General features: G+C 47.0%; 2 protein-coding genes across 2 annotated transcripts; both read right to left on the bottom strand.

Annotated features, from left to right (window-relative positions):
• Positions 1–11250: 11250 nt before the first annotated feature.
• On the bottom strand, positions 11251–18385 carry LOC142768348 (uncharacterized). The gene is made up of 7 exons (XM_075870320.1): positions 18375–18385; positions 15842–15869; positions 14751–15050; positions 14116–14265; positions 13836–14054; positions 11678–11864; positions 11251–11309 (listed from the first exon to the last, which is right to left on the bottom strand). The coding sequence occupies exons 1-7, from the start codon at positions 18383–18385 to the stop codon at positions 11251–11253; spliced, it is 954 nt and encodes a 317-aa protein (XP_075726435.1).
• Positions 18224–25274, bottom strand: LOC142768720 (uncharacterized). Its single transcript, XM_075870729.1, has 3 exons — positions 24259–25274; positions 22587–22844; positions 18224–18699 (listed from the first exon to the last, which is right to left on the bottom strand). The coding sequence occupies exons 1-3, from the start codon at positions 24760–24762 to the stop codon at positions 18550–18552; spliced, it is 912 nt and encodes a 303-aa protein (XP_075726844.1). The 5' UTR covers positions 24763–25274; the 3' UTR covers positions 18224–18549.
• Positions 25275–26653: the final 1379 nt, after the last annotated feature.

The raw sequence follows: 26653 nt of genomic DNA, 5'->3' as shown, positions 1-26653 counted from the left end.
AAGTCAACCTGTGCTGAAATCACCTGATTATTCGAAAGAGTTCATAGTTCAGTGTGATGCTAGTGAGCGAGGCATGGGAGTAGTGTTGTGCCAACGAGGAGAGGACGGTGAACACCCAGTTCTTTATGCCAGTCGTAAGCTGACTGTGCGAGAACAAGCGTATAGCGCAACCGAGAAAGAATGTGCGTGTCTCGTATGGGCAGTGCAAAAGTTGTCGTGCTACCTTGCAGGCTCGAGGTTCATAATATAGACAGACCACTGTCCTCTCAGATGGCTGCAGTCCACTTCTTCCAAAAATGGTCGCCTCCTGCGCTCGACCCTCGTTTTGCAGCAGTATTCATCCGAAATACGGTACAAAAAGGGGAGTCTCAATGGCAATGCCGATGGCTTAAGCCGAAGCCTCTAGGTCATGAATTGGCCTCGATTGTTTTTCTTCCTGACATAGGTTTTTGTGTTATTATTTCTTCCATAGTTTTGGAAGACCTGTGCGTCGTCAGGTGGGCAACGAAATTAGGGGTGTGTTTAGTACTTTGTACGAGTAATAAGATTGAGACTTTTGTGTTTAAGGTAAGCCTGGCGGGGCTCATTGGATACGTGTCTCGCGCTTGCTTCTTCAGTGGCTTTGTTATCCTGTGTTTCTCCGTGGATTGTTTGTTCAGTCGACCGGCTCTACCATGGCGAGAATCTTGCCCTCCCAGAGAGAGGACTTTGTTGTCATCCGGCATCTCTTCAGACACCACGTCGGTTCCAAACTCTTGGCAGGAACGCCGGAAGAACCTGTGGTTTCCCTTCTTGCTGATGAAAGACCTGAAGCGGTGGGGTGTGATGATCTCACCACCAGAAGCTGCCTGGCGACCAGCCCCACCGACGAGCCCCTGCGGGGTCGCCCCGGAAAGGAGCTAATACCATTGTCTTTGGCCACTTTTGACTGTCGCCATTTGCTGGATTCCATTATATGGTTCGCCTCCAGCCTCCGGCGAACCTCGACAACATTAGTGAAATCTGGCGGAACTACCTTACGAGACGGAACAGGGCCTGGAGCCAGGTATCACGTACCGTGCTCCAGGTTAAGAAGGCTACGAGCTTCGACGACTGATCCGTGTTGACAGTAATTGCTGTCCCCTGCCATTCGCGATCTCCATCCGCGAGGGGGCAGTCTGTTACGCTTCATTTTACGCGAACCTCTTTGGGCCCAAATGCAAGACCACGGACAGCGTGCGAACGCTCCCGGGCCTGTAAACGTATCGGGGGTAGAGGCGCAGAAGTGTATGCCCAGACGCCGAGGAACCTGAGACGCTGCTGCCGCGAAGGTCGTCATGTGCTGTGAGCGAGAACGCGGTGAGCTCATGGCTCATTCGCACCTGGCTCTTGAGTGTGGGAACGCCGGTGGTGTGATCCGTGGCGCGATCAATCGCGTGATCGGTGGCGTGACCAGTGGCGTGGTAGATGGTGCGAACACAAGGTGATCCATATTTGGTCATGTCTGGAGGCGCCTGACGTCACACAAGCGTCTGGAACCCTTTAAAACGCGCAGGGAGAGACTGGGTGAGGGAGACTGGATTGAGACTCTGCCGGAACTCTGCTCCTCGGCTTCTTACCTTTGTTTGTAAACTTGAATGTCCACTTTGGCCTAACTATGTAGATTTTGTAGAAACTCTTTTGATTTGCTGTTCTGCGCCGTGTCGCCGGTACTTCCCTTCTCGTCGGTCCTGATGCAAGTTACGAGCACAACCTGCTGACGGCGGAGGTCAAGAGACACCCTTAACACTGGGCACTACGTCTCCAAGATTATGACATTCATGTAATTTATCGGTCAGGCCGCAAGCATTCGGACGCCGACACTCTTTCTCGCTCGCCACTTCCCCACGATTATGTTACAGCGTCTCTTTCCCGCTATGAGTGTTCTTCACTTGAACATGTCGACATGTCTTCTGAGCAACACCAGAATCCGTGGATAGCGTCTCTCTTAGAGTACCTGTCTCAGACGTCTTAAAGTACCGACAACCGTTTACTTCGACGAACTGCTCGCCATTTTACCATCCGTGATGGTCTTCTGTACCGGCAAAACTACCTATCTGATGGCCGCAAATGGTTGCTGGTGATACCTCGCTACTTACGTTCTGACGTCTGTGCCTCCTTCCACGCGGATCCGCAATGCGCCCACGCAGGTGCAGTGAAGACGTATGCTCGCCTACGATTTCGATATTATTGGCGCGGAATGTAGCACTTTGTTAGGCAGTACGTCCGTTCATGTACCTTGTGCCAACGCCGGACGAGCTCCCCTCGCACAACCACAGGACCACTCCAGCCACTGCCGTGTCCTTCTCGGCCTTTCGGCCGCATCGGAATCGACTTGTATGGTCCCCTACCATACAAACCAAATGGAAACCGCTGGGTCATCGTAGCCATGGACCACCTTATGCGTTACGCCGAAACTTCGGCGCTTGACGAGGCCACTGCGGGTGAAGTCGGCTAGTTCATTCTTCACAACCTCGTCCTCCGGGTGTCACAGAACGAGCGCTAAAAACGGGCGCGCCGCCAAATTCTTGCGATAACGGGCGGGAGAAACGCCGCGAGGTCAAAAGAAAAAAAAGAAAGCAAACATCCAAGGCTCCCCGGGCGCGCGCTCTCCCCGCGGAAGCGTGGCTTCACAGACGAACCTCCTCACCCCACATCGGCGGCCCAGCAAGCCCGCGATTTTTCTAGAAGGAACGGGGCGTGGTCAAACCGAGTTGAATCATCCTCCGGGGAGGGCATTCCAACCGTCTCGCTCTCCCCCCAGCCTTCGCTGCGTATCGCGCCGACGAAATGACGAGAACTTTCTCGAAGGTGGCACGGAAGGTATTTAATCGAGCAGCCGAGGCGAGAAAGCAGGAGGAGACGGAAGTTGACGCCAGAGCGCATAGGGATTCCGCCGTGTAGTCGGCGAAGGTTTTGGTCCGTAGGGACGAAGCCGGAGATGAAGAGGATTTCCACCTGAGGGGTGAAGGCCGAGCTACAGGCAAGAGAGTGTGTTTACCGCTATCGAGCGAAGACGCGTGGCGACAGCTGCGTGTGTGAAGCCGACGTGTTCGGGCGAAGAAGTTTGAATCTTGGAGAGTGGCCGATTGAAGGCGCGAGGTTTCCTGGAAGAGAAACTTCGAGGGCGCGGAACGACAACAACGCTGGACTTTGAGTGAGTGATTCTCGGAAGAGTATCATCCAGACTTTTGTTCCAAGAACTTTGGACTGGATAGGTTTCTATCTCTTTAGTCTTTAAGGGTCTTGGTTGTTCAATGCATGCGACTGCATTGTAGAGCGTATCGTTCGTTGTCTATGTCCGTTGTTTTGAGTGTGGCTGATTGTACTGTGTAGTACGTTGTTTGATTGGTGACGTATTGTATGTAACTATTGTGGAGTGTGCATACGTGTGTATTGTTTTTGATCTGCCGTTAATGAGAATATAATTTTGTTTGTTTATCAACTCTCGGCTCTGACTTGTTCTTTGGACCACAGCTGGCGTCCGCTGGCGCGCCAAAAAGGACCACTCCTAAATTGTCCACGCTTTCGTGGTGCGGTTCGGGGGGCCGATACTTCGACCCTTGGAATTTGCCCGGCGATTGCCTCCCTAATAAACGGGACAGGTGTGTGACAATTAATCTGGCGTCCGCGACAGGACCTTTTGGTGCACAGTGTGTCCAAAGTAGTGAGAAAGAGCCTCGAGTTGTTGATAGTGCTATCGGAACGATTTTGTGTGTTGTTCAGTGTTCTCGTTAACGAGTGTAGGGGAGTGTTCCGATAGACTGATTTAGGCAGATACTTTTTGCACGCGGCAAGAGTTTATTTTCGAGACACCATGGATATCGAAAAGTTAGTTGCTCTGGGTGAGAAGATGGGTCTTTCTGGCGCCGAACTACGGAAGTGGGTAAGCCAGAAGGAGAAAGAGGCAGTGGAGAGAGCCAGGGAAGAAAAAGCAGCTGAGTTGGAGAGAGAAAGGCTGGCCGCTGAAAGGGCGAGAGAAGAAAGAGAAGCAAAGGAGCGACAGCTGAAAGAAGAAAGAGAGGCAAAAGAGCGACAGCTGAAGGAAGAAAGAGAGCAGCAATTGAAGTTGGAGCTGGAGAGAGAAAAGTTGGCAGCCGAAAGGGCGAGAGAAGAAAGAGAAGCGGAGATGGCTGAAAGGGAACGGCAGCGGCAGCACGAGATGGAACTCGAGCGGCTCCGTTTGCAACAGCGAAGCGAAACTCCCGTCCAAGCTAGAGTTGAAAGCAGCGAACGAGAAGATCACGGCTTCCGCTTGAACCCAAGCAAGCTGCTCGTAGCGTTTGATGAAAGGAAGGACGACCTTGACGCGTACCTTCACCGATTTGAGACGATTGCGAAGAGCCAGAATTGGCCGGAACATCAATGGGCAACTGCTTTGAGTACTTGCCTGAGTGGTGAAGCGCTCAGTGTGTACGGTAGGCTGACGCCGACCGATGCAGCCAACTATGCAAAGGTAAAAGCTGCTTTGCTGAAGCGATTTAGATTTACCGTGGAAGGATTCCGGGACAGATTTAGGACAGGAAAGCCAGCTGATGGTGAGACGGCTACACAGTACGCCGCCCGACTTAGCCATTATTTCGACAGATGGATTGAACTTTCAGGGACAGCGCAGGAGTACGATGAACTTAGAGAGCTCCTAATTAAAGAACAATTTCTTACTAGTTGCCACCCAAGTCTGTCGCTGTACTTGAAAAAGAGGAAGGCTGAGTCACTTGAAGGAATGCTTGAATTGGCTGATCAATTCTTGGAAGCGCAAGGTGGCACTAATTTGGCCAAGGTCAAGAAAGATTGTCCCGATGAGTCGAAGACATTGGCTCCCGAAGAAAAGAAGCGTGCACCAGAGAGCATTCCGCGATGTTTTCTGTGCAACCGAGTGGGTCATCGTGCGAAAAACTGTCGAACGATCTTTACGAGCCCTACGGCAGTAAAATGTTTCAAGTGTAGTCAGACTGGGCACAAAGCAGACGCTTGTCGGAACGGAGTGAGTCAAACTCACCAGGTATCATGTGTGCAAGCAGCACCGAAATCCGATAACAATGCCGTCACCGACGGATTCGTAGAATTGAAAAATGGGGAGAAAATTCCTATTGTTGGTGCTGTAATGTCACAGCAGTCGACCGGTGTTCGTCACCAAGCCTCATTCACAAGCGGAGAAAATCGATATTTTTGGTGACTACATTGCGTTAGAAAACCCACACTCGTTGCGAGTACCTGTAAACCTGAAGCCAATATCCTAACAAGTATTGTTCATCATTCCCACTTCCTCGGCAATTTGACTATCACGTTCGTGCACGAGGCTAAATCTACAAACACATTACGCTCGTCTTCGGACATTCGCATTAAGAAAATGCAGCTGAACGTCCTCAAAAGTCTATACGTAATGCCCTGTCCACGTATGACAATTATGTGAGAGCGCAGACTCACACTGGTAATTCGAGAGAAGCAAGGCTTTCACTTAGTAAATATGTATTGCCACGTGCAGCTTGCGTTTCGACAGCTGCCACCACTACAGTTCGATACAGCTTTAGGAGTCGGCGCCATTTCCTCCTCAAAGGACTAATGGGTGTGCATATTGTGTCTCCAGGCTGCGACTGTGAGCCAGATGGCTGGTGCCTTTAGAAAACACTGCCACACAGTAAGCTGGCTGGAGCTGGTCATTTGTTGTACTCGACAATACCTGGGCGAAAGCGCGATGCAGAGAAGCATGAATACGTAAAGGCAAGGCGCGCTTACCCGCCATCTCATCTGGATGCGGTCTGTCTCCCTTGGCCGGAAAGACAATGCAGTCACGCACGTGGTGCAGCTGGGGCACGTTCAACGCGGTCAGCTTGCGGATGTCACCGGGTTGCATACACGGGTTCTTCGTCACAATGACGTCACCTGCAAGCATATCGCCGGTGACCATTGCGATAGTGATATTGCGTTCCAAAAGATGGCAAAGAATAACTTTGGGAAGAACGTGGAATAAGTATTCAATTATTGAACCCTGTTCCATTCCGTTGGTAAAATGGTTGCTGTGCTCGGTTGCTGCCACTAAGTAAATTGCAGATTGGATCATGTCTGGGGCGATAACATTTCGGCAGGTGCTGCGTGCCAAAAACGCGTGTACTGTGCGACGTCAGAGAAAAGAATAACAGATCGTTCAAATTTCGGGAAGCCTCCACCACGGCGAGCCTCAAACATTTCGTGGCTTCGGCTCGTAAAGCACCACTTATAACCTATCGCGGAATCGAACGACAGGCTTCTCCGTCTACGGAAACAGAATCAGGATGGTCGCGGCGCCACAGATATTTGCATTAGCAGCGCGAACGCGAGATATCTGTGGATATATATATATATATATATATATATATATATATATATATATATATATATATATATATAGTCCAGTAGATCCTCCATGAGGGGTCACAACGTGGTTTATTTCGACGTTTCGGCCTAGAGTCTGGCCTTCATCAGGATCTATCCTGATGAAGGCCAGACTCTAGGCCGAAACGTCGAAATAAACCCCGTTGTGACCACTCACGGAGGATCTACTGGACTATATGCAACGCTACGGCCATTCAACCACCATGCCTGCATATATATATATATATATATATATATATATATATATATATATATATATATATATATATATATATATATATATATATATATATATATATATATATATATATAATTGAAGTGACAGTCAGCGCCACCTGGAGGCATAGTGGCAAATGAGGCACACACTTTATGAGCCTGTTTGGCGTCACGTAGCCCGTGAACTTATTACGAGCTGGTAGCTGACCAATAGTCCCTCGTATACAATCTGAAGGCACCCAGTCTGCCAGTACGAGACCCTCGTGAATGTAGTAAGAAGTGTATAGTTGAGGGCTCGTTTTTCCGTGTTTCACACAACACTAATGAGGTCTAACAGACAATGCTACGGAAAGTATAGGGGGAGTCAAATTCTAATGCAAATATGTAGAAAGAAAAGTGGGTGGAAAAATGACTTGCCGTGGACAGGAGCCGAACCTGTGACCTTTTTGTATATTCTTGCGTAAAAAAAAGTATGCATAACTGCTAACCCCAACCAGCTGGACTAATGAACTTTGAAGCATTTATATGGCGCTTCAGCAAAATAATGATGAAAAATGCCACCTTGTTCATGAGGTTTTTTGTTTCAGGAAAGTACATCAGTCCTGTTGAAGCACTGCTTCTATCAAGCCCCGCCGCGGTGGTCTAGTGGCTAAGGTACTCGGCTGTTGACCCGCAGGTGGCGGGACCGAATCCCGGCTGCGGCGGGTGCAATTCCAATGGAGGGTGAAATGTTTTGAGCCCATTTTCTCTAATTTGAATGCACGTTAAAAAGCCCCAGGTGGTCGAAATTTCCGGAGCCCTGCACTACGGCGTCTCTAATAATCTTATAGTTATTTTGGGACGTTAAACCGCACATGTCAATCAAATCACTGCTATCAAGCTGTGCCAGAAAGAACCACAATATTTTTCTCGATACACGTGCACTGCTGATAGCTATAGAATGGCGGCATGCATATTTCTTTTCAGAAGGTCCGTCAGCATATATTGGCTGCACACAAACACAAAAAACACTGCTTCTGTGCGATGAACTCCGTTGAAGACCTACATTATCACAGTCACCCCCCCCGCCCCTTTTTTACCTATTTCGCCTAATCCTAGTGTGAATTCAACATAATTCACGCATTTTGTGCACGTCTTCAGAACAATTCTTATCAAAGGAATCGTTCTTTTTTGTGGTGCGAAAAAATTGTGTTTTATGCCATCTCTGCATTGGCAAAGTATAGTGTTTTTGAGAGGTAACTCAAAGCTCATCGAGTTGGAAGACCCAAGGCACTGAGCCAAACGGTAATTTAAGGCAATGTGCTTGCACGTTTTGTTTCTTGTGTTTTTAACTATTATAGCGTGGAAGCTGTTGAAGAGCTACAGCCGTGGCTCCGCGACACTGGCATCAAACTTGCTGGCTAAATCCTAATGCATGGCCAGTGGGCAGCCAATATTTACGCAAAAAAATGTCATGAAACGCACAAAAACAAACATACAAACGCATGCCGACTTCCCACAAAAAGTAATCGTGCAAACCATCATGTCTTGGTTTCTAACACACTAAAACATTTTCAATATATCCGCCCTGGTGGGAAAGCTGTAACGGTACCAAGCTGCTGAACTGCAGCAAATCAACGTCCATCCCGGCATCTCTATAAAAACCTATAGAGTTCTATAGAGGCCTTATGCCTGAGGTCTGAGTGCTACGCAATGTCAGCGCACGTTGAAAACCCCTAAGTATTCGAAGTTTTAGGGGGGCAGTCAACTACGCCGTGCATAATTATTATATTGTAGTCTGTGATAAGAAACCATGCAATAAACATTTTTAATGTCACTTTCATTAAGGAATATTCACCATTTACACCAGACAGATAAGTCATGATTTCTTGTATCACTCGACACGTGAGCGATCTGCATACATACGTTCAACAAACGCATACAAACGCATGTTCTCCTCTAAGAAGCTCCTGCGAATGCGTACGGCATGATCAAAAAAGGCTTCTGTACGTCATTATTTACGGTGATCTGGCGAGGTACGCGCGTTCAGGCTTTGGAGAATAAGAAACAAGAAAGAAAGATGACATTCACAATCCATAAAGGAACCATTTGCCTCAATTATTTGCCCGGGAATGCGAGACACCTCCTCCCGTGACCCTCTCGATTACAAGCATGTGCAGATTTGAAAGAATACGGTGTAAGACGCTGCCAGAGAAAAGGCAGAAGACAAACCAATCTCATCTGACCCACTGGAAAACTTAAAGTACTCAGATTAAAGGGTCACACTATACCTACCAAGATCGTCGCAGGATCATTGACCTTGTATCGCAGCATATCGTTCGAGTACTGTACAAACACCTGGCCGTACTCGAGTGTGCCAGTTTCGTCCAGCACGCCGAACATGGTGCGACCGAAGGCAGGCGGAACCAAGATGCGAGCCTTGGTCTTCAGTTCCTCTGCGAAAAGGACAGCGCGTCACTGGCACCACGGACACTTGGACGTAGAACAAAACGTGCAACGTAATGTCGCCAACAACAATCACAGTTGAATACACGAGGGAGACTAGTGGCAAGTGGCCGTAAAAGAAGGAGGCAATGGTGAGACAGCTCGTTCAGCAGATATCGTGACAAGAAACACGCCTGAAAACGAACAACTTATTCTAGTCAATATTAATGAGAACTGACAGACAGTAATGCATAAGAAAGTTTAGGGGATATTATTCGAAGTAATTGTGATGCAAATGTGAAGAAAGAAAGGTTTGCGAAAAAAATAACTTGCATTGGGTGGGAACAGAATCTGCACATATTGCAGACAACACTGTACATATTATATGGCTGAGAACACTATACTTACTCAGGGCCTTCCTGTTGACAGCACTGACTAACGCTCGAAAGAATGGCTCCACGGTGAGGTCGACGCCAACACCAGCAAGTTCCTTGTATGGAAGTCGCATTGCAGAATACGTGCATAGGACCTGCGCAGGTTTCAATGCATCAGACATGATGAAATGGTGACTATGCTATATAAGACAATTTCTAACGATTGTAACCATGTTTTTGCTACATAATTTATTGGAAAAAGTGTCGGTAAATGTCATGAAGTGACGGAAGGTTAATAGGAATGCTTTGTGAAAAATGTTTGCGCAGATAGTCCTGACTCGCTCATTCAGAGTTCATGCTAAGAGACTGGCCATAATTGCTACTGAGCCCATCTGCTTGCTCAACATTACGCGCACGCAGTCTGGGTATACCGATACACAAAGTGCAAACAGCAGACTGCAGTTTAAATGGCGTACACAATGCAAAAGGACAGTATTGAGAACATATCACAGTTCGTAATCCTGTCCATCGTCGGTTTCAGCCATTAGTAAGTATAGGTAGACATGGTCTAACGGCAGTGTCTGTGTCTGTTTGCGTGTGCGCGTCTCTGCGCGTCTGTGTGCGTGCGTGCGTGTGTGTGCGTGCGCGTGTGCGTGCGTGTGTGTGTGTGTGTGTGTGCGTGCGTGCGTGTGTGTGTGTGCGTGTGTGTGTGTGCGTGTGTGTGTGTGTATGTGTGTGTGTGTGTGTGTGTGTGTGTGTGTGTGTGTGTGTGTGTGTGCGCGTGCGTGCGTGCGCATATGCGTTTGTGTCACTTCATATACAAGAAGAAGAGCAAATATTTCTACCTGAGCGGCTTCGTGTGGGTCGAGCATACTGTCGATGAAGGAGTCGAGGATGTGGTTTTGTAGCGTGAGGAACACCTTCGCCCTGATGCCGCTCTGTTCAAGGATGGTGAACATGGGCCTGTTCAGGTACAGTACACCTGCGAGAGTACGTTCCGACCTCGGTATCTGCGACGCAAAGGCCTATCATTTTAATCTACGTTGTGAGTCATTCCAGCGCGTTAACATCGCTATACACCGTATGCGTATCGTTTTGTTACAGGATACTCGCAGCATTTGGCGATTGCAACGCAGCCCACATAAAAATGAACGCAACTTCTTTACCTAAAAAGTGTTAGACACGACATATATTGGCATTGACGTCAGCATAGTCTACGCGTTATTAATTTGTTCAATGTTTATTAACTGGCAAAGCCAGCAGGCTGAAACAAAATCTGTACGTTGAGGGCGACCGTTTTCAACACATACAGGCAATTGTTTTGTAGGATTCATTGAAGGATTACTCGAAGAAAGCGAGGTTAGTATTTTATTAACCCTTTTATGCACACGTAAACGGGCCACGAAACCCATTCTTTTACCCTGTTGTCTACTATATAGTTCACCAACAGGCTCGCAAAACAACAGCCCTTTTGGTCCAGCGCTAATCTCAATAATTTAATGTTTTTGTAATGACCTGAGCAGCCTATCTACTGACACACTCGCGCGCTGCTTGCTTTGCCAGCATCTACATACCGGCGAACAGTTTTCTTCAGTAGTCAGCTGATCATTAAATGTTTTCTGTTTTCTTCTGCTCGGCATTTACATTGAATGATTCGTAGCAGCTGCATTTTCAAGATGGCTGCTCCGTTCCACGCAACACTGGATGTCAGACACACCATGTCAATATGGCAGTCGCCGGCAGCGGGTTTACAGTCGGGACATCTAGGCTTCATTTTGCACTAAATATATTGTCACAATAAATTTTGACAGATTTACAGGCCGAGTGTACAAGCAGCTCCTGCTTCTCACCGCAAACAGTTGGGTAACCGTGGCAAAGCCTCCTTTAAAAACCATGACATGCAAACTGAAAGAAATAGCGGCAAATGAGTATAATCGTTTCAAAAGTTCAGTGCAAACCGTCGAATTAGGTGCATTCATACGGTGTACAAGTGGAGCGATTCTGCTACTAGGTATTCCCTATGAAATGGATTTTTAACAGCTTTTGATCACTGTTAAACAGATACGCTGAACTCCACTGCTTATACTGCCGAGCCGAACACTAGAAACGAATCACCTTAGGCTGATAGAAGCATACGATAAAAGTGCAGGCTGCGACTGCACCACAGCGTTCCGAATAATAAACAGTCTTCCAACGACTTTCTGTTCGCAACTGGCTGAGGGCCCTCGACCGAACTTTTCGGTCATGAAAAAGCCCGCACCCGGGCAACTCACGCGGCTGGCTGGTCTTGAGCACGTAGAGATCTTCGTGCTCCGAGGAGAACTTGTACATGCTCTGACGAAAGATGATCCTTCGTCCGGCCAGCGTCGGATCCAGAAGCAGCATGCCCTTGCAACCGCCGTAACGAATTTGCACGGCGCAGGGTTCCTCGCCTTCCTCAAGTTCAAGAGCACGGTGTACCTGTGGGTTGAGTGGAAGCACGTGACTCTATGGCGACCTGCTGTGCAGATGGTACTTCACAGGTATTCACTAATTTACAGGATCACTTATTTTTTTTGTATTGTAAAAAATGTGTCTGCAAATATGGAAGTGTATCTATCTACATGTAGATAGTTTTGTGTTCGTGCTCATTCGGTGTATTATGTAATGATGTACTGAACTGGTACCATTATTATTATACTTGTCAGTTATTGTTTACACATCAGATTAGGCCAACATGTGTTATTTGTTTTCATTTCTTGCAGTCTTCCGCTGTCACCTGTTGTGCTGGTGGTGCCATGAGCCTAGTTCTTATGGTATTAACACGCCTTTTGCTATGACGCCATGACAATGCATGTTTCATGTTTTGTGAAAACTGCAAATAAACTTCAACTTGAATGTTAAGTGGTACGCCACTTGCACGTTCCATTGGTATTTATGCCAAGCGCTACTTGAAAAATGCTTAAAAAAAGCTCAAAGCACGCGTGTAATACCGACATGCCCGAACAATGATTTACTTCTTTTTGTTCAACTTGAGTATACTATTTAGCTTTTATTAAGGAGTAGGAAGAGGAGGGTCATTCTTTTTTCCGGAAGGTGAGCGCGATCTGTGGGAAATTTCACTGCGGAAGAAAAAGCTGAGATGACGCAGGCGAGCCTCGTATTACACGTCGTAGTCAAATATGTGTATGTTCAATATAGCATGTGCATGTAGCTGTAGCATATTGGTAAAATTTATCTCCGGTTATCATGTAATTATGCTAAGTGATTGAACTGTCCGAAGTCGTTGTATGAAAACGGGCCAATTTTCAGAAGCGACTTCTCCTAAAAAACACTAAAGAGCAACACGATTTTTTGTGCATCAGTAAAGTACACAATCACATTCCCGAAAACGCTGTTCTTACCGCCCCACGGCACTTAGAAGGCGAAAAAACGTGCTAAAATATGTATGTGGCGACGTCACCTGAAGATTCCCGCCACAAACACCAGCTGTGTGAGGTAAGACTTTATGAACATGTCTATACTCGGTCGTAACCTCCAATGGATGAAATACATTGGGATTCGTTGGTGCCAGATACTTCGCATGTGAAGTTTCAGAGGATTCCATCGAGCCAATGCCACGACAATACCATAAATATATTTAGGAACTTCTACCATCCCACACAGAGATTGTGGCGCGAATTTCACAAATAAAACTGCCACTTTATCTTCACCGATAATAATAAACTTGTCATAGTGGAGCGCATCAAAGTACCGTTTGTCAATATAAACCAAGTCATTCTTTGTCTGCAGTGTCCCTTTAAAGCTTTAAAGTTTCAGTAGGAACATACTAAATATTGAAACGTCACGTTTGGGTCAGGCGCAAAGGTGCTCAGCTGCTGACCCGAAAGTAGCGGGTCTACCCCGGCCGGGACGGTCGCACTTTAATGAAGGTGAAATGATAAAGGCCCGTGTACCGTGCCATGTCTGTGTACGTTAAAAAACAGCGGATGATCGAAATTTCCGGAACCCTCCCATACAGCATCTCTCATAATCATATTATAGTGTTGAGACGTAGAACCACGCAGATTAATGAGCGTGCCGTTCGCGTCAACAAGCCCAACCTACAGGGTTATTTACACACCAAACAATATCCTGATGGCGAATTCGTAGCACCACATCTGACGCAGTCGATGCGAGTTGTGACGCTACCTGCCAATGCAGTAAGAGTCCGGAGACAGCCCTATTTTCTGTGTGCACATTTAGTGTGCGTCCCGAATTATTCCTATACGTGACCAGGTGACACACATGCATTGTCCAATCTGGTGACCAGCCTTTCACAGTACGCAGCGGTACAGGCGTTTACGTGCTAAAACATTGAAGGATTTCTGACACTTTTTACCATGCACCTTCACGCACATCCGGTGCAGTGCAATGGATGGTTCTCTATAGGACACCGGACCAGCGCCGTACCTTGCGCAGCAGGACGTGCGAGATGCGCCCGATTCCATCGCTAAACACGTACTCTCGCTGCAGGGTGTCTCCGGACCTGCGGGTCGCTATCGTTTTCTTGATGTCCATCTCAATGCTCGTGAACTGGCTTGGCACAGTAAGATACCCCAGTGACTGGGAGAAAGCCTGCGGGTTTCGAATTGACCTGAGTACTTCGTCCCGTGGCTGCAACGCCTCCGTCTACCTGCCCAAGCCGCGCCATGAACTTGGGAACGCTGTGGATGGCCGACAGATCACCGACACCCATGCGTATCGAGTCGGCGGTGCGGCCCTCCGTGTCTCGGGCGTGGAACCACACACCGTGGCTTCGCAGCTGACTGGTCGAGCATCCCAGGAACACGAAGTGCCGCCCACCGATCTTCAAGCCCTGCGTTAGGGGCGGCTTGATGACCTGGAGATAACCCACGGGCAATCAGAAGAGTATTGATCCTGGTACTACTTCTTATAAGCCACAAAATTTCGTTTTATGGGCACGAAAAATATTTAAACATTGTTTATTTTAACAAGGGCCTTAGAACATCTTCATCACGGCTATATAAGTGCTTATGTCTAATATGTCTTCGACGTGCTAAATTCGAGTACCATCACTTCACATTTCGCTGTAGTCAAAGGGGGATTGTCGCGGGTCTCGAATGGTTGTGAAATTTGTACGCTTACAATTTGGATCATCAAGTTAAAGTCAATCTGGTGACTTAGCTATTATCCATTATTGGTGTACTGCAGTGAATGATAAATGGCACATTCGATGGAGAACGCCCATCACGAGGCAACGCTTTCGGCAAACGACGAATTATGAACGAAATTCCCCCGCTTGACGTCTCACGGGTTCTGAGGAAAGGCGCAGCGTGGTGTGTGCATTACTTCTAGGACACGTACCGCGTTGACAAAGTCGTCCTTGCACGCCCCGAGCGAGAAAGAGACGAGCTTGCAGTCGTCGTCACGCACCACAACACGCAGCGCGAACTCGGTGTCGAAGTGCTGCAGCAGCCGGCTCTTGCAGACCAGCTGCGGAGGCAAGTGCACGCGTCGGCAGGGCGTCAGAATCACCTTGCGCACTTTCACCATGTTGTCGGGGAAGTCCTGGGCAATCACCGAGCCAGTGAAGCCGTCCTGGCACCGCCGGTGACCCAGGTAGCGAGTGTACAGGCTATCCAGTGCGCTTCTGAACTCGAACACCTGCGCAAGGGGGTGAACGGTTCGCTTTCTTGAAAACGGAAGGAAAAAAGCACAAGAGCCTTCCGTTTTTTAGCCTTCTTTACAGACTATCCCATCCTCACAGGATAATGCTTGCTTATTTCATCCACTTGTAAGCCCTAAACAATTAAAAGAATGTCAGAAAATAAAAATTGCCACTGAAGGTTCTCGGATTTACAATACTTTCATATAGTAATATTTGTTGGTGTAGCAAACGGTATAGCGGAGGGCTCCAGAAATTTCGACCTCCTGCGGTTCTTCGGAAGGGCCCTGAACCTCTTTTTGAGCGTGCTCGGAAAACGCTGCCAGTCGGAAATCGATATGATAAGGGGGGTTTCACGTCCCAAAACCACCGTGTGATTATGAGAGACGCCGTAGTGGAGGGCTCCGGAAATTTCGACCACCTGGCGTTCTTTAACGTGCACCAAAATTTGAGCACGCGGGCCTACAGAAATTTCGCCGTCATCGAAAACGCAGCCGCCACAGCCAGGATTCGATGCCGCGACCTGCGGGTCAGCAGCCGAGTACGTTAGCCACTATAGACAACCGCGGCGGGGCCGATTTGAAGTCAAGGCCCCTGAAAACACGCCGGGGTGCAGTGGTTTTATTACAGGAGGAAATAAAAAAGCGAGCCCCACAACTGTTTGCAGCTAAGTGCGGCACCTCAGCAGTATACCTCACAAGGAAATGGAATAAGGAAGAATTAAAAAGAATCAGCGAGAGCTACGCTGGCGTCAGCGATCGCGCGTAACAACCGCTCAGCACGGACCAACCGAATCAGGCGAGCCAAATATAGCCCGCCTGAAATTCACAATAAAATGTCAAAGTCGACTAAAATTGCTTTCTCTTCTCCCGAGAAATGACGGAACAAGCTCAACATCACACGTCAGTCGTTGTGTCAGCCATTAGTTGATTTCGACATGACACGCTCGGTCGTTACGGCTCGCGCCGCGGGAGGCCACGCCTTGTTCACGAATGCACACATGATTGCAGGAAAAAGCCATGCACTCGAAAAAAAAGAAAAGGGGCTCAAAAGGGTTACGAGGTACGTGTGGCGTTTTTCTTTCCCCGTGCCGTCCCTCCCTGCTCAGCTTCCAGTGCTTTCGCCGGGACTAGAGAAGAGAGATTGCCATTCCAGCGTGCCACCAATATTCAAACTCCACTTAATTCGTCAGACAATAAGCTCACCTATTCAATCCATTTCATGGCTACTTCAAGCTTCGCGAAGTTTCCCAGGACCCCTGTGACATGCACCTAAATCAATGTCTTAAATCCAGGAACACGGGCCTGGAGCACACCACCTCCACTGAAATGTTGTACCGGAACCTTTGCGTCAGCAATCAAGTACAATGACCACTAGATCACAACGGCGGGTAATTCAATACCGTAAGCGTTTTAGCCAAAAGGTATCTGCGTGGACAGCGTCTACTGAACACGCTTGACATTGAGTTCATATGAAACATTTTATCGCGCAAGGCATTCTTTTTGCAGGTACATAATTCGTCAGAATTATCGAGAAGCCTCATGTTAAGGATCACCAGTTCGACGCTGTGAATCCTACTTGTCCTGTAACTATCCTCGCAATGCTAAGTTAGCTGATAGTACAGCTTATGGACGGTACAATACCGAAAATTTAGAATCATGTTTTGGCGTCTTGCTTTTCCAAGTGCACAAAGAACCACGTTTATAATAGGTGGCTTCTTTTTTTTTTGGCTGGCGAAGCGTTTGAACTTACACTCCGATGTGGCCGAGTTTACATTTACTGAACAGGACAGTGTGTGAACAGCAATGTTAAGGAGAACGAACTTTCTACTCAAAATAGTCTGCTCATTTACCTACATTATGTAATTATTGCTTGTGTACGGCAAGGATTTTTTTTGTGTTTCCATTCTTGCGAATCAGCCGCACATTTCTGACAGTCACCTTGCGCACAGCAGAATTTTCTAATTTCTTAGCTACAATTAGTTCATTTATTTTCTAAATACTGATAACAGCGATAAATGTGATTTCAGAAGTTTCAGAGCGTGCTCAGAAACCCACGTTACATCATTCGTCATAAAGGCAGTCTCACGAATGGTACTTTTCTAAGCTGCAAAAGAAAGCCCACGAAATACAAAAAAGAGCCACTTCCGTATAGCGCATTCACGCGCCGCGAACGTCTGCTCTCAGCTGTGGCTCGAACGAACGAAATCGCGGTCGGGGCTGGGAACATCGCAAACTGCCGAATGCCTGTCTGTGTGCGATGGCAGGCCACCTATTTTTACGTATGCTGAATCTCGGGCGACTCATGGCCTGTAGAATGTGGGTGTGGTGCGCGCTTCCGGGTAGCATCACAGATTCCTGAAACCACGGCCAAACCTATAGTAACACCAGCTATGTCCAGCCTCGAAGCCTTTGTATATCACGCCTTGTAAACATGAAGGTTTCGTTAGCGAAGTATACAAACGCAAAATTACAGAGCAAACAATTGGTTGAGAGTGAAAGTCGACGGAATGCAGTGCATGCAGCGTCTAGCCGGATACCCATTTGACCTGTTTTTTGTGTTTTTCTTTGCAGCTTCTAGAAAGCCTTGAACATCGCCAAGTTATACAATTTATTACCTTACTGTGACTGCTTCTAATGAGCAAAACGTAGCCGTTTGCCTTTCTCCGGCTAACGGAGAAATATAACTCGAAAAGCGCTTCTTCCAACGCACGAGGACATTCCTGAGCGCGCTGTGTCAAGTTGCGCTGGACTTCTCGGGCACCGTCGGGATCCAGAGCGGGCTCGTCTGCAACCTGTGGAGAAGGAAGGATTACTTTCGCGGTAATTGGTTCGAGGAGAACGGGGCTGAAATTCGCAGCATTGAAAGAAATCCGTGCACGCGAACCAGCGTACTCGCACCAATCTTAATAATAAAGTTTCGATTTCGCACAGGTTGTGCAGGTTCTAAATAGTTGAATGCCGTTCAATGAAACGGCACGCGTCGTCCCTAGGCATTGACGTAGTGTACACGCAATAAACTGATCGCCCTGTATATGCTCACAAAAAAAACGTGATTCGTACGAATTTCAATCATCACGACAAACTGCGGGCCATGGACACACAACTAGGATACGTTTATGCACGAAAATGAAGATTAGCTTTGCACCGCAGAATAGCGGAAGGATGGGCTGGTTTGGTTGGGGTTTCGTAGTGAGTTATGTAGGGCAGCGTTAGGACGAATACAATAATGAGCACCTGGCCCGCTTATCTTTGATCACACCATGGCGCTGCATTGGTAGATTCATCTACTGCTCTACAGTAGCGTCGACAGGGTGCGCTCACGTTAGGTCCATGATCACTCTTATGCACACCTAGAAGCTTTCTGACCAGGCGCTGAGCAGAGCGTAGGTGATGCCGTAGTCCGGCACGCTGGGCCTGGGCACCGCCTTCAAGTCGAGAGCGTGCAGCTCCCGGACGGCCGCGTAGAAGACCTGCGCGCTGCTGCGGGTGCGCTGTATCAGGTTGCACAAAGGCTCCCAGTGGCGGAGTCCTTCGAGAGCCAGCCGTAGGACGCGGCTTTTCCCCAGCACGTCGGAGCCGCACTTGAACGGGCCTTCGCCAAATTCGACAGCCCGGTCCCACGGCGTGGTGTCGGACAGGTCGAACTCTGCAAGAAGGACATTGCAATCAAGAAGGAGACTTGTGAAGTATAGTTCGGAGGACGAGACAACAACGCAAGGCGCAGACAGTGCACTGCAAACCAAGCTTTGAATGACAACCAGTCTGAAAAATTGGGACACGGGATGCGCCCATTAAGAATCAACAACCAGAAGCATTGCGAATGAACTCCTGCATGGATACGTCACATTTTGTAGTGTACTTAAATATCGCAAGTGATTTTGGAGGGCCCAGCTGTCACATGCTCTCTTGTGTTGCAGTATGCTGCCACCGCTTGGCAAAGCGCTCCTATTTGTCGCATACTTAGCGCGCATAAAGAAAAATGCACTTGGCGTAATGCAGGCAAGACCAGAAATAACAATAGAAGAGGCAGCAAACGCGAAATAGAGACAAAGAAAGAAAAATATGAACAAAATAGAAATACCAAGAAACAAAGAAATAGATATAGAGGGAGAGGAATATATAGAAATGAGAAAAAAACTGAAAATGACAAACGAGAGAGGAGGAAAGGCGAGAGAGAAACCAAAGAGAAACAAAAATGGCTGGGAACTACCGTCAGACTCGGCAGCGCTACGCCGAAGCTGCATTAATGTCTTCCAATTAAAATGAAAAAAATAGGCAAGCACAACGCATTAGGTATCAACAGCTGTACACGCAGAGTGTCCAGCAATTTGAATGTTTTTATCAGCCCCATCAGTGTATGCTACAGTGTACAATGATGAACAAAAAACATATACTTTCACGTCTATCTTACTTTTCGCTATATTTTAAAGTACATTCAGGTATGATAAGGTTTATTTCAGGTACAATCATACACCTTGAAATGGGGCTTATTTCGCTGCTTTTACAGGACTGAATATTTCTGAAGCCGCCCTATTTCAGTTTTTTTCGTTACTCCCATTACTATAAGTGATAAATAAATGTTGATTGATTTATTTATATATGTCGCTTTATGACGGCAGACTGAGACCCCAGCAGTGGTCTCTACCCGTGATCTAACACTGTAAAAGGCGTTAGCATAGTACGCTTAGCAGTTCCAGCTTACCATACGTCAAATAATATTACTGTGCTTTTGTGGTTGGCCGGTTATTTAGTCAGCATGACCAGTATTAGCCTCATATCATATAATCCATGCCCTATCTGCATCAACCAACTTGCGTAGCTAAAACCAAGCTTGCGATGAAACGTATATATATATATATATATATATATATATATATATATATATATATATATATATATATATATATATTTATATATATATATATATATATATATACGCCACCAGCAGGCACTTCAAGCGCTCAAGCCCTCCCCATTAACTTGTCATACACTTCAAAGAGGAACGAGCCGCCAGCGGACTACACGGAAAGGTGAAATACAAAAACGGCGGCTTCCTGCCCACTTGGGGAAGTGTGGGTGCGGGTGAGGTATTGTTGACAATGATGACATTGCTCATCTACCTCTGCCCTACTCTGTTGAAATGCTGCCCCTTTCTAATTACGCCATGTCGGTCTTGCTTCTTCTCCTAGATTTTCTATATTTTATTTAGTGTTTGTCCTCCCGTTTCACTGTTTCTTCTTTTTTTTCTCTCTCTCACTCTCTCTCTCTCAATTGACCCCTCCCCACCTGTCTATACAGGATATAAAAAGGCACGGAACATGTGTAAATAGTATTATACCTTGAAAAAGACAAGGTTCCTGTCGAAACGTCGGCACAATAAACAGTTGTTATGTGAAAGCGCATCTACTTTCATATATATATCTATATATATATATATATATATATATATATATATATATATATATATGTATATATATATATATAGTACAAACAGCACTGCTACAAGTACATACATGATATAGAAATGCTGCATTTCATGTGTTCTCACGGCCCGGACCAACGCGCTTATTGAAAGCAATCGCAACACGTTCACACCATTCTACACACATTGTAAATCTCATTGCAATATCGTGTCATCCGTATTTCACTTTAGGAAGACGTTCTATCAAAAGAGTTATGAAAGCGCATCAAAGCGAACGCTTTATGTAACTTATATGTACAATCGAACACAAACTTCCCGGATTACGCGAGCACACGCCAAATACTGTATATGCTTCACATCTATGCCAAACTGTCTGTCTGCGCCATCTACCAATGACCGTGGTGCAACGGCTGAAAAAGGTCTTCTGTTTGTTCACTGATGTGTCAAAGTCGTTCTGCCGCATATAACATTATCAGTTCGTTGTTCTCACGCGAAGCCCATAGCTGCAGCATGACCGTCGCACTGCTACCAAGGTATATAAAAAGTGGTAGCGTAGCTTCCATAGAAGCCCATCTATCCTGTCGTTATCAGCTCGTTGTCACCGTCGCCATCTACGTATAGACCACCAACAGCAAACGAAAAATAAAATATGACGTCAAAACGGGAAGCGCTAGCAATGTCGTGCATTTGCCCTACTAGGCACGAAATCGAAAGTTAATTTTTCAATTGCTGATATCTTACCTCCCGTTATAATTACGCGACTTCATTGCGCCTATGGTTCACTAATTGCGTGCGTGAGAGAAAAAGAAGTTTAATATAAAGTATTGGGGAAGATTTTTTTTATCATAATGGTGTACTTGCATTATACATCGAAAGCTTCGCAATTGAAATTAGGACACAACTGATCACTACCACAATGGCATAAAAGGTCCAAAACTCACGTTGGCCAATTAATGAAAATCACTGCATCGAGACAGCAACCTTGAGAATATCGTCTTGGCAACCGTAAATTACACCGTCTCGTTGCTTAGCTTGTCGCATTTACAGTCACCAAAGGTACGAGCATGCCTGCTGCGTGCCCGCTATGGCAGTCTACGGTCACAGGAGTGGCTATCTACACATTCTATGAGTCAGTTCAGTGCAAAAGTGCCACGCCAGTTCACGGCATATGGGAAAATAATCTATGGAAGGCACGCATGAAACCACCATGCAAAACTGGGCGATGCCTCACTGACCCGGCAATGCACCAATCTGATTGCATATTGCCCGGATACGCCCCCTTAGGTATGCCACTCGGCCAACAATTGATGCAATCAATTATACAAGTATCATATAAGCTGTGAAATAAATTTATAGTTAACTTTTTCAGGTATCATATAAGCTGTAAAATAAATTTATAGTTAACTTTCACAAATATAAAACCACCACAATTCCAAAATCAATTAATTTTCAATTTTGGTTACGTGGCCCCTCCTCACCTGTGGTCGCACTTCAATCGATGGTGGGCGTTCATGCCTCCGGCAATACATTTTCGACACTTTTTGTTTTGAGTTTTGCGATTTACGTGATTTGACCATGCTTCTTGACAGCTGAATCAATTTACGTGTGGGGTTTAACGTCCCAAAACCACCATATGATCATGAGAGACGCCATAGTGGAGGGCTCCGAAAATTACGACCACCTGGCGTTCTTTAACGAGCACCCAAATCTTTGCACACGGGTCTACAACGTTTTTGCCTCCATCGTAATTGCTGCCACCACCACCGGGATTCGATCCCACGACCTGCGGGTCAGCAGCCGAGCACCTTAGCCACTAGAACACCGCGGCGGGGCGGCAGCTGAATCGAAGCGGAGGGCTCCGAACAGTGTGCCGTTGGGTACATGTCATGTTGTGAGATTCACGACTGGTAATTTATGCGACAATTTTCTCCGAGGGAAAATAGCTGGGAACTAAATGATAAATACGTCTCCGGCGTAGCGCTGTTGTCGGTCGCGCCGCTTACGTAGCCAAATGTCGCGAAGAGGCTATTTGGCCACGCGCTCGAGTAGTTTGCAAACTTTCGTTGTCGAATGTATTCTCCGGAAAAGTGCACTTCATCCCTAACACTGACCTTGGGTATGTAGTCGCCCTCACGGTGACAGTGGCTTGGGGCGTTCTTGCCGGCGCACAATTTGTAGAGCAGCGACGTGTGTAAGAGGTGCAGATATGCCGTGGTAGCCGTCGACGACTTTTTGCAAAGGACGATACGACAGATGGTAGAGTATCGTACCTCCAGTCGGTACAGAGTGTAGATGGAGCCCTGCTTGTCCACAAAGTACAGGTTCAGAGCACTAATACAGTGCTCGAAGTGAACTTTCATTTGGGTGACCTGCGTTGTAAGCACATGAACATTGAGAGCACATATATTGGCTACAATGCGTAATGACTTCCTACATGACCGAGTGGTCCATGAAAGAAGTCGGGCGTCCATAGAAGAAGGATTTTTTTTACACATTTTTTTACGGTACGACAAAAATCTCACTATTTGTAGTGTTTGAAGTTGAGGTAGTTAATAGAAAAAGCACGTAGTCATTTTAAAAGCAGTATTTTTCTGCCTGAAAGGCCCTAAACACACATGCACCTTCCCTCCAGCAACGCCGAGAATTGACGGCGTTGTCGCCAGCCGTTCTCGCGATTTGTAGACGATGTCGTCATTATGCATTCATCGGAAATCCTTCAACTATGCTTCACTTCTTGTACTTTAACCTTACATATATTTTTAATAACAATGTTTTAAAACGACATGATGTGGCATTATGCACCTTCCCTGTATTAGCTCTGTGTGCATCGGCGCCCGACGATGCCTCTGGCTTATCATAAATGGTCTGTCCAGTCTTCATTGCTCGTCCGATACACGAGCCAAGCCAAGTCAGGAAAGCCCACTACGCACTTGAACGGCCGAGCTGAGTAGCAGTGCACGCATTTATGAGACGAAGTGTACGTAGGAAGACTACGCCGCTCAAAAACCTATGCAACCGAGAAAGTGCGTGCACACTTGCATGAGCACGCTTAAATTTTGCTCAAGACGCGCTGACGAGCATGAGATTATTACGTCACGCGAAGACAGTGTCACTTCTCTGCATACTATAACGCAAGCCTTTATTTACATTTTATGTAGATTCCTATTTTTATTGTGAGATACGCCGTAGTGGAGGGCTCCGGAAATTTGGACCTCCTGGGTTTCTTTAACGTGCAGTTAAATCTGAGCACATGGGCCAATAACATTTCAACCTCCATCGGAAATGCAGCCAGGCGCTGCCGGGATTTGATCCCACGACCTGCTGGTCAGTAGTCTGCGGTCAGCATCTTTTAATATAATAAAAGCAACGTTATTTCAAAACTAACAAAAAACGTCGTTGACTGCGTACAGAGGTCACAAGGTCTCGTACATCGAGTCGTTCAAGGTTTGCCGCAAGAGGTCCCACAGATCATTTTCGTGACTTTGGATGAAGAAATAAAATAGAAATCAACCTCAAGGAAAAAAAACGGGGTTGCTTCGAGTCAATGAGACGCACAATCTATTCACCAGTTTATTTATTAGTACTCGGTTAAGACGGTTATATCCACTAAAAAAGGTTCTATCGGTGGATTTTGCTGCTACCCACTACGTGAGGTATTAGGAGTAATACTCGTGTGAAAGCGATTGCTTTAGACAGGGCACACTGCTTGCCATACAGATTCCAAGAGCAAGGCGACGTACTCGCCTCCCTAATGAGTGCGTCATTCGCGTAAGTTGCGATTACCTTGAAACTTTCACTTGGACGAGCAGACATCGACGACTTGTGTGGCGGAGATAAATGAGTGCCCGAAGTGTTTTCAGGCCGTGAGGCATCAGACGGTGACACGGATTCGCTGCTAGAAGGCGACTGCTGGGAGCCAGGAGAAAGCGAGGCTGGGTCTGACGTTGCACTCGAAGTGCTGCCGCCGCGATCTTCGGCCGTCTCACTGGGCGTCAACAGTGCGGTCCTTTGACCCTTGGGCTCTTTCTTCGGCATTGGAAGCTGAATAACGGCAGGCTGAGGGCCCGGTCTAAACGGCTCAGGCGGTGGCTCTCGGACGGGAACCACCACCGGAGTCCGCCAGCCCTGCCAAGCGGATGGCCTCTGTTGTTCCGTCCCATTGCTAGGCTGCGGTGGAGACGTCGAAGCTTGCGATGATGGAACTTCCCGAAGAAGAGACGAGGGTTCAAAACGCACTGCGGTCGTGTCCGCTTGGGTTGGCCAAGAGTCGGGTGTAGCTGACGCCATGGGTTGTTGCGCTTGAGATCCCCGAACTGTGGGCTCGGTGACCGGCAACCCCTCAGTGGATTTCCTTTTTTTTGGCTGCGCAGGAGGTGCGGAAGAACTCGGTTCTTCGGTAGTCACGTTTGCAGGCGATTTCTCCTAAAGTGCCGACTCTCTCTTTGACCTTCCTGCTTCACGTGACATTCTGCAGCAAAGAGTGGGTGGATCTCCATCAGAGAACCCGCACCCAGACCTCGGGAAGGGCTGAGGTTTCTTCTCCTTGCTGAACTTAGTTGATACGAGTGGTCCAAGTATAAACTTCTTAGATGAAGAGGTCTTGGCACCCGGGAAAACTGTTCGTGCACTGTCAAAATGAGCTACAAAAGTATTATAGCCCAAGAGGCAGCCCAACGCGAAAGATTGCACGGGTACGTCTTTTTTGCTCCGAGGCAACCAGGGCGTCATACGGGCTGCATCTTTCTTCTAGCTCTTCTGATGCGAGCCATTACTCTGGGGGACGACAGCTGCGATCCACGCCACTGCTGAGGACATGCTGAACTGATTCCCAATCACACCTGCGGGTAACAACATGCATCACTCGCATGCGTTCACTAGGCAATGCATTTCTTTCATTTGAAGACAACCGTTTATTTCTGCATGTAAATTTGTAGTTCAAGTAAATAGCCTGATAGCTACTAACTACGCGGTTTCCGCACTGGTTGAATGAAAACATGGTTAATTCAACATTGCATAAAGCCGTGGCAGTCCCTTTCTTTCGCACAAGTAACTGTCTTTAGCATTCATGTACACTTACATTTGACACAACAAGTGTAGCAGCGTCTCTGCAGTTGCTGCACGAGTGTGTGGGAAGCTTTCAAGGCATCAGCATTCTCTTTCGACGCTCCAGAAACTCTCGGACATTATGGAAACACCAGGAGAACGACATATGTGCGACCACATATAATGCAAAACATCCCGCTTATGACGCAATGAATCTGATGCTGGTCAACAGCAAGTCTCAATATTGTTGCGCAAAGGAAGTAAAGGAAGAGGACGGACTCAATCACCTGAGAGGCGCCCAGGTGACCGCGTGCTCCTCTGGTCACCGTGTCACCATGAAGGCCTATCCGAAAAAGATTTGTCCCGATACGCAGGACCCTAATTAGTCTTACGTCAAGTTAGCGACGTCAACTACGAGATAAAATCATTGAACTCCAATACGTCACCAAGTTCGTCACTTGGTGACATTGTCCATGTTTCGCGCATGAAACCCTACTTCTGTGGCACTTCTCCAGACTCGCACCGAGACGGTGCTCCAGCGCCCGGGCGTCCTGTTACGGAGATGAAGTAAAGGAAGAGGAAGGACACATTCAGCTGAGAGGCGCGCGAGTGTGCCAATGAGCCATTGTGATTCTTGCCTGTGGTTTTTCCTCTGTAAATTCATTTTGTACACTAGTCACCGACCCCGTAACAATGTGAACCCCACGCTGGGGTGACGAGAGAGGTCGACATCGGGCACATTTCTTGAGCAATATATTTTGTTCCACTGCTTTAAACCATCGGCAGGTAACTTTATGTAAATACTTCAAACGCTGCACTGAAGCCCGGACATCTTAGGGAGGAGAACTTAATTCACTCATAGGTCCACCAATAATAATAATAATAATAATAATAATAATAATAATAATAATAATAATAATAATAATAATAATAATAATAATAATAATAATAATAATAATAACAGTAATAATAATATCAAATTTGGGTCATTTCTTGCCAAGTGTCCTAAGCATGGCACTCGCTCATCGCAGGTTTTTCTGACAAATTTGATACCTTTTTAGTATGCCACAGAGAGTGTGTTCTTGCAGAACATTTTTACCCAAAATGTTTTTCAAGGCCCTGGTGCCACCTCAAT

This window comes from Rhipicephalus microplus, chromosome 8 (assembly GCF_043290135.1).
Source record: "Rhipicephalus microplus isolate Deutch F79 chromosome 8, USDA_Rmic, whole genome shotgun sequence".
NCBI classification, from domain to species: Eukaryota; Metazoa; Arthropoda; class Arachnida; order Ixodida; family Ixodidae; genus Rhipicephalus; species Rhipicephalus microplus.
This window is presented reverse-complemented; position numbering and strand designations above follow the sequence as displayed.

Coding starts and splice junctions, on each gene's coding strand:
- LOC142768348 (XM_075870320.1), bottom strand. Junction 14,266..14,750: donor AGGACGACTTTGTCAACGCG/GTACGTGTCCTA, acceptor GGTTATCTCCAG/GTCATCAAGCCGCCCCTAAC. Junction 11,865..13,835: donor CGCACGTCCTGCTGCGCAAG/GTACGGCGCTGG, acceptor CTCAACCCACAG/GTACACCGTGCTCTTGAACT.
- LOC142768720 (XM_075870729.1), bottom strand. CDS start 24,762: ATGGCGTCAGCTACACCCGACTCTTGGCCAACCCAAGCGGACACGACC. Junction 22,845..24,258: donor GTCCAAGTGAAAGTTTCAAG/GTAATCGCAACT, acceptor CTTACAACGCAG/GTCACCCAAATGAAAGTTCA. Junction 18,700..22,586: donor AGGGCGACTACATACCCAAG/GTCAGTGTTAGG, acceptor TCCTTCTTGCAG/AGTTCGACCTGTCCGACACC.